Consider the following 7,941-nt stretch of genomic DNA (forward strand, 5'->3'; position numbering starts at 1 on the left):
TTTGCCCAAACTCTGTGCCTGGAGATAGCTCTTTTTGTAATCCTGCTTAATTTTTATCTACCACCAACAAATCTGCCACTGTTTTACTGCCCAAGTGGTGTGCCCTGAGGTTTTTTTTTAAAAGAAAAACAGAAAAGCAGATCCCAGGAGTCTGAAGTCTGCCCACCCCCTGACATAAGATACTGCATCAAAAATACCAGGAATTCAGGGGCTATTTGAGATCTCTGCCCCTTAAGCATAGTCAGCATCCCAATCTGATACACAAAGCAGAACTGCCCAACAAAGCCCTGCAAGCTACCAGCATTATTGGCAAGATTAGGGTTGCAAGAAGAAACACAGTGACAACATCCAAAACATAAACTTCTGATAAAGCATACCTCTTAATAAGGGAGGAATCAGAAAGTCCAGCATGCTGGCTTATCTAAAGTCAACTCATTTGTGTACTGCTTCTCTCTCTTAACTCTTTCTTTGTTTGCTCTTTCTGCAGAATGACACAAATTCTTATCAAGAATAAATACTGGCCCCATTACATAGCTTGACTTTCCATATCAATTGTCTATGCTGACCAGGCAGTGGGGTGAACACCACAGGTGTTATCCAGTAGTTAGAAATCAAGAAGACTCCTTTATTGCCACTTGGAGAGAATGGAACAGTGTCCCTCCCTGGCCCCTATCTCTGTTTCCTCATACTGTGGCTAAGAAAAATGTCCAGTAATGCTTTATTGAATACAGTGGGACCTTGCCATCTGCATAGATCTTCCTGATTGAGTCTATCCACCTGGCATGTGATTTTCCTCTCTTTCTACTACCATCTACCTTCTGGGAGCTGTTGTCCAAATAGTTAACTTGCCCAAGCTCTGAACTGAGCTATTTCTTTTTTGTGTAACACAACTTTACACCCTGACATCATCATTCTTCATTCTCCCCACCCATGATGCATATCAATCAATGGCTGCCACTGGCAGGAAATGCTCACCATGACATCAGAATGTGAGGTAAGGGACACTCTGTGTGTTGGCTATATTTCAGAGGAAGGAACTGGCAAAATCATCTTTGGGTATTCCTTGCTATGAAATTAACAGAGTCGTAAGTCAACAGGTGACTTGAAGGCACATATACAAGTCACCTGTTGATTTTTTTTATGACCCGAATTAATTTCATAGCAAGGAATACTCAGAGATGGGTTTAGTAGTTCCTTCTTCTGAAATATAGCCAACAGCATCTGGAATTAATTGGCAATCTTTCATCCACATACCAGATCTGACCATGCTTAGCTTCCAAGATCAGACATGATCTGGTTTTAGGGTATTTAGGTCCCCTAGAATCAGAGTTGGAAGAGACTGCAAGGGCCATCCATTCCAACCCCCTGCCATGCAGGAAATCTAAATCAAAGCATCCCCGACAGATGGCTATCCAGCCTCTGTTTAAAAACCTCTAAGGCAGTGGTTCCCAACGTGTGGGTCGGGACCCCTTTGGGGGTCAAATGACCCTTTCATGGGGGTCGCCTAAGACCATTGGAAAACACCTATTTAATTACAGTTATGAAGTAGAAATGAAAATAATTTCATGGTTTTGGGTCACCACAACATGAGGAACTGTATTAAAGGGCAGCGGCATTAGGAAGGTTGGGAACCACTGCTCTAAGGAAGGAGATTCCACTACACTCTGAGGGAGTTTGTTCCACTGTCGAACAGCCCTTACTGTCAGGAAGTTCCTCCTAATGTTGAGGTGGAATCTCTTTTCCTGGAGCTTGCATCCATTGCTCTGGGTCCTAGTCTTTGGAGCAGCAGAAAACAAGATAGCTCCCTCCTCAATATGACATCCTTTCAAGTATTTAAACAGGGCTACCATATCACCTCTTAACCTTCTCTTCTCCAGGCTAAACATCCCCAGCTCCCTATGTCGTTCCTCATAGGACATGGTTTCCAGGCCCTTCACCATTTTGGTCGCCCTCCTTTGGACACACTCCAGTTTTTCCATATCCTTTTTAAATTGTGGTGCTCAGAACTGGACACAATATTCCAGGTGGGGCCTGACCAAAGCAGAATAGAGTGGGACTATTACTTCCCTTGATCTAGACACTATACTTCTATTGATGCAGCCTAAAATCGCATTGGCCTTTTTAGCTGCTGCATCGCACTGTTGACTCATGTTCAACTTGTGGTCTACTTGCACTCTCATATCCCTTTCACACGTAGTCTCTTTCAGCCACGTGTCATCCATCCTATATCTATGCATTTCATTTTTCCACCCTAAGTTCAGTACCTTACATTTCTCTGTGTTGAAATTCATTTTGTTAGCTTTGGATCAGCTTTCTAATCTATTAAGGTCATTCTGAAGTTTGATCCTGTCCTCAGGAGTATTAGCCACTCCTCCTAATTTGGTGTCATCTGCAGACTGCAATAAAGAGAAGGAGGCAATCTTGACCTGGGACTGTTGTTTTCAACTACAGTTCTTTGCTTCTTATAATGCAGGGGTTCTCAGAAGTTTTACCCCCGTGACCCTAGTTCCATTTTTTATGCAGAGTGTCCCCCAACATAGTATACGGAAAAAAATATTTGTGGTGTGCATATTTTAATTTACCTCACAGATAGCCTCCTAGTCATAACACCTTTCTCTCACACACTGTTTTTGTTTTTTGCTATATCTGCGATTGGAAGAAGGCATAATGGGAGAAGATGCTTAGTGCCACATTTGCAGGGGCCAGTCAATCCTCAACCGTGCATGTACACAGATGCATGTGTGCTTGCCCATATTTTTCATATTTGCTGTACTTCCAGGCTGATTTTTCTTACACCATCCTTGTGCAACTATCGAATCCCTCAGGGGTCCCACCCTACAGTTTGAGAAGCACTGTTGTAAGGCATGGGTGGAGAAACATTCTTTTTCTTGATATTTTGGACTATACATCCCATGATTCCTTTTCATTGGCCATTCTGAGTGAGTGGGGTTGATGAGGATTGTGACGTGAGTGACATGTCACTCGGATCTTCAGTGCTGATTACTCTTTGCAAATTGCACATCTTTCTATCTGGTTATTGGATGTACTGTATTTCCATGTTGCCTTTATATTGCAATGTCAGCTTTGCTTCTAAGGAATACTAGGAAATATATTGGCTTGCTTGTTTTTCTACTCTGTTGGCACCCATCAGGTTAATTGCCCTGAGTGTCAAATTACCCAAGCAGAAGGAAAGGGAGTGGTAGTCAGACACCAAAAGGTGGCACAGGAAAAACACTGGGGAGGGATTCCAGAGTTCACCAGATAATGAGTAACCAGTAATGTGAAATGGAGCAAAGGAACAAATGAATGACAGAGTCTGGAGTGCACAAGGAAATAATGTGCAGTGGTATTTTGCAATATGTTTCTGTGATTTGTTTCTTAGATTTGCTTTCTAATGGGCAACCATCCCTTAATGTTAACCCATGGTATATATCCCCATTTATCATGGGTAATCAACTTCTGTCCTTCTAGATGTTATTGCACTGCAGTTCCCATGATCCTTCAGAGATATGCTGGGCACAGAGATCTGCAGACCAAGAACATGGAGAGCCATGCATTTCCTGTTTCATTTATATATTTTAGATTTTCTAACTGAACTATTCACACAAAGGATAGAGCTCAGAAAAGTTACTGTATTTTTAGACTACAGCTCCTCAATGTGGGACATAGTGACTGTGGAATTCTGAGATGTATGGTTCAAAAAGGTAACTTTTCCAAGCCTTAGGAAAGAGTTCTCTGTTTCTAGTTAATTTTCTATTTAGTCCTGTCCACATGAATCTGCAACTTGCTTTTTTAAAAAAACATACTATCAGAAATTCACATTCATCATGCTAGATATACCTTTTATGAACATTTGCCCTAAAATAATTCGTTTTAGCATGCATTTTATCCAAAATGTTGTGTTTGTACATGCATTTGGATAGCATTTCTGAGCCAAGAACTATTTGCAAAATTCAGAGAACTTTTTCTAAAAATGAAAAATAAATGCATCCTGATTCATGTATTAGTCCAAGAAGTGCAGATCAGGCCACTTTGTTTTAAGATACAGATCAAATAAAATCATCAAGCATTCATAGAACTCAGGATCTAGACCTAATAGAGCTCTGTATAATCCTTGTGCATGGATTCTTGGGCTCTTAGCAGAAAATTCACTATTATACTAGAAAATGGTGAGATGCACAATGCCCATCACCTTTATGGCTCTTTTTCAACTGCATGTTTAGCTGTGGCTTGGCCTGCACTTGCTCTTCTAGACAGTGAAGCCCATTAGACTTAGGAAGACATATCTGAATGAGCATACTTAGGGCCATGCTATGAGTGTAATATCAACATCCAGATGAGGTTTTGCACATATACCTTTGCTGTATTAATTGTACCAAATCGTATCCATTCTTGTAATAACCCCACAAGATGCCTGAGGAATTTTTCACCTTCTTCAGACCTTCTGAATTGACAATCAAGGAGAGCCAGCATTCAAGAAAGAACAGATGGTGGATATGCCTCCAATAACCAAATGTTCTGCCCACCTAGTGAATCCAGTAGACAATCCAGGATTGCATACTGTGGGCTTTGCTGGGACATTGACACTTAAGCAGCAAATTTTATGTGAAAAGAGTCATTTTCCTACCTTCATCTAAATGTGTCACAAAAATGTGTCATCTAAATGCCATTATCTAAACGTGTCACTAAAAAAGAGGTGAACACCCACCATATTTACTTTCTACTATAAAAATAAAAATATTTAAGGCATCTGTTGGAGACAATATGAATATCAGGGTTTTTTTCCCTGATAGATCCAATTTTGAAAGAATTGGCAATTTATCTAAACTATTAAGGATAATGAAGCAAGTTTACATGGGCTTTACAGTGGCTTTCGGTCCAACAGTAGGAAATTGCAATGACTTCACTCTCTTTAGAAAGGCTGCTGAATTATTTAGTGTGTGTGTAACAGTTATTCATTTTGACAGAGCAATGAGTGAAGGTCATCGGTAGACAAGCCAGTTTGTTAGAAAAGAGTGCAGTAAGAGCAAGACCTTTTTGCAAAACAGCCTGAAGGACAGTTGCAGCATATTATGCCCTGTATCTGCAGGGAATGCAAATCGTAGTTCAGATTATAACAGACTCAGAAGACATGGGCCTATGTTTGTCTGCTATACTAGTCTGCTGTTCGTTATCAGTATTGCTTCCTAGTGCGTTTTGTTCCAATACTAATATTTGCAGTGTATTTCTGAAGAAGTTTTTTGGCACTGTGCTTCTTTACTATCCAACTAGGATGTTGAAGGATATTTATCCATATTTCTTTATATTGGATCTGGTACAGCAGGACAGTAGAATAAAAGCAACCAATATTTTTACCATTATGCTGGTCACAGTAATTTACAGTGTGTATTATGTAAAAATGGAAGTATTTTGCTCATACAAATTCTTTCCACTTCAAGTGATGTTGTCAGATGTTCTCTGGATCATCTCTTGTTAGGTAAGTATTTGCTGAATTACATATATGTAATTGGCATAATAGCTGTCCAACTAGATTTGTCTTCAGTATTTAATACTGGACCAAAAGGACCTTGAAGCAGTGGTACTTGCACTGGTAACCTCTTGTTTAGATTTCTGTAATGTGCTCTACATGGGGCTACCTTTGTACCAAGTTTGGAAGCTTCAATTGGTTCAAAATGCTGCAGCCAAATTGGTCACCGGAATATCTAGGTTTGACCACATAACACCAATATTAAAATCTTTTCACTGGCTGCCGATCAGCTTCTGGGCCCAATACAAAGTATTGGTTATTACCTTTAAAGCCTTATATGGCTTGGACCCAAGTTACTTGAGGGGACGCCTCTCCCTACACAATCCACCCCGTACTCTCAGGACATCTGAGAAGAAATTATTAGAGTGTGCAAAAACTAGGTTAACAATACATTCCCACATAGCATTTTCCGCCATAGCCCCCAAGTTATGGAACGACTTGCCGGAAGAGCTCCGCCTTATTATCACCTTAGATGCCTTCAAGAAGGCACTCAAGACAGATCTCTTCCGGCGAGCCTATCCACCAAATTTGCTGTAAAATATCCCACCTCCGTTAGTACTAAATGTTTTATGAAAGTTAATTGTATTTTATTAAACTTATTATATTGATAATATGCTATTGTTTTTATTGAATATATTTGGTATGTTTTTATTGTTGGAATAATTTGCTTGTTGTAATCCTGCCTCGATCCACAGGGAGAGGCGGGAAATAGAAATAAATTGTATTATTATTATTATTATTATTATTATTATTATTATGTGACTGACATATGGTATTAAACATTTGACTGATAGCATGCAGTGATGATTAGTATCTGGCAGAAAATGAACATGATAGTTTACAAGATTTTTATATTTACTAAACCAATAAGAATCAAGAGATGTCAGCAAGAAGAGAGAGACAGAGAAAAACAGAGAGAGAGCAATTTCAAAATTTGAGATTAACTTTCACATAAAATATGACTTCAAAATGACACATTTCAGCTACAGTCGCCCCTCCATTTACACGGACTTGAGATCTGCAGTTTTGATTATTCATGGAGGGGTGACCTTCATTAAAGTTAATGGTCATGCACCCGTGACATATGCACATGGCCGCACACAGGAGCATGCAGGTATTCAAAGCTATAGGACCTGAATATACACAAATTTGCAAATGGGGGGGGGGGGGGGGAGTCCAGAATGGATCCCCCATGAATTCAGAGGGAGGACTGTAGAATGAAACTGGAATTAACCAAATTTTGAATGCCTGCAATATTGTTCCCAACTTTAATTTTATGTCTCAAAATACGAAGCAGTGGTTTGAATTCAAGTAACCATTTCTGGCTAGTAATGGACAAAGTAGACAGCCAGTGTGGTGTAGTGATATGAGCACTAAAACACTGGAGAACAAGGTTCAAATTGTTCAGCCATGGATATCTACTGGGTAACCTTGGACAGGTCATGCTCTTTCAGCCTCAGAGGAAGACAAATCTTGTCATGATAGGTTCGTCTTATAGTTGCCATAGTTTGGAAATGAGATGAAATCACACAACAGCAGCAAGGGACAAAGTCCACTGCATAGTCCAACTCCAACCTCTCTTTAAATGTGAAAGAGAGTGCATTAACGTCTGAGGCAGTCTATTCTACTTTCAACCAGTTTTTATCATTAGGAACTTTCTTATAATATCTCTGCTGTTAATGCCTATTACTGTAGTTCTCTTCCACTGAGAACAAGTCTGTGTCATCTTCTACATGAAAGCTCTTCAGATGTTTGAAGACTACTAACATGTCTCTATTTAAATAATCTTTTCTGCAGTCTAAGCCAGTCTGTCAGTATTCTTCTTAAAATGTAGCAGTTACAAGTACAGTACAGTACTTCACTATAAAATAGACCAATGTTCTATCTTGTTTATATATTTATAACATGCATCAATTGGAGCTCAAAGCAATTATATGGACAGAGTAATGAGAGAGAGAGAGAGAGAGATATTCTTCACCAAGTCCCACTTTGCGATCACATTGGAGGAGGCAGCGGCAGGTGGTTTTCATGTTAGTAGAGCAGTGAATCCACTCCAGGCTTCAGTCTGAACTTGAAAGGAGCTATCCAAGGTACTCAAACAAGTTCAGCACTTTGGACAATTTTAAAAATATATATATTTAGACTAAAACCCAAAGCAGGTTTACCTGCCCTCTGACAGAGGAGCCATCAGCCATCTTAGAGCTGATAAAGATTATGTGACTGGAGCATAAACTCTGGGCAGTTTTACCAAATCGGTAAGGTTTCAAGTATGGTCACAGACTCCCAGTGGCCAATTGCTTATCTCCCATCCAAGGAGTAGCCTATCTAACTACAGAAGGGCTCATCACATTAAAATTGTCCATTAGATGATGAATTGGCCACAGTAACTAGAAATATAAAGGAGATATAGAACA

At 39.8% G+C, this 7,941-nt stretch overlaps 1 protein-coding gene across 1 annotated transcript in view; it reads right to left on the minus strand.

The window, feature by feature from the left end:
• Positions 1–7,722, minus strand: part of SPINT1 (serine peptidase inhibitor, Kunitz type 1) — an 87,835-nt gene extending 80,113 nt beyond the window's left edge. Inside the window, exon 1 of the mRNA XM_042460138.1 lies at positions 7,693–7,722. Coding sequence (XP_042316072.1) covers positions 7,693–7,722 — 30 coding nt within the window. The remainder of the gene's footprint in view (positions 1–7,692) is intronic.
• Positions 7,723–7,941: the final 219 nt, after the last annotated feature.

The sequence above is a fragment of the Sceloporus undulatus genome, chromosome 1 (assembly GCF_019175285.1).
Source record: "Sceloporus undulatus isolate JIND9_A2432 ecotype Alabama chromosome 1, SceUnd_v1.1, whole genome shotgun sequence".
NCBI lineage: Eukaryota > Metazoa > Chordata > Lepidosauria > Squamata > Phrynosomatidae > Sceloporus > Sceloporus undulatus.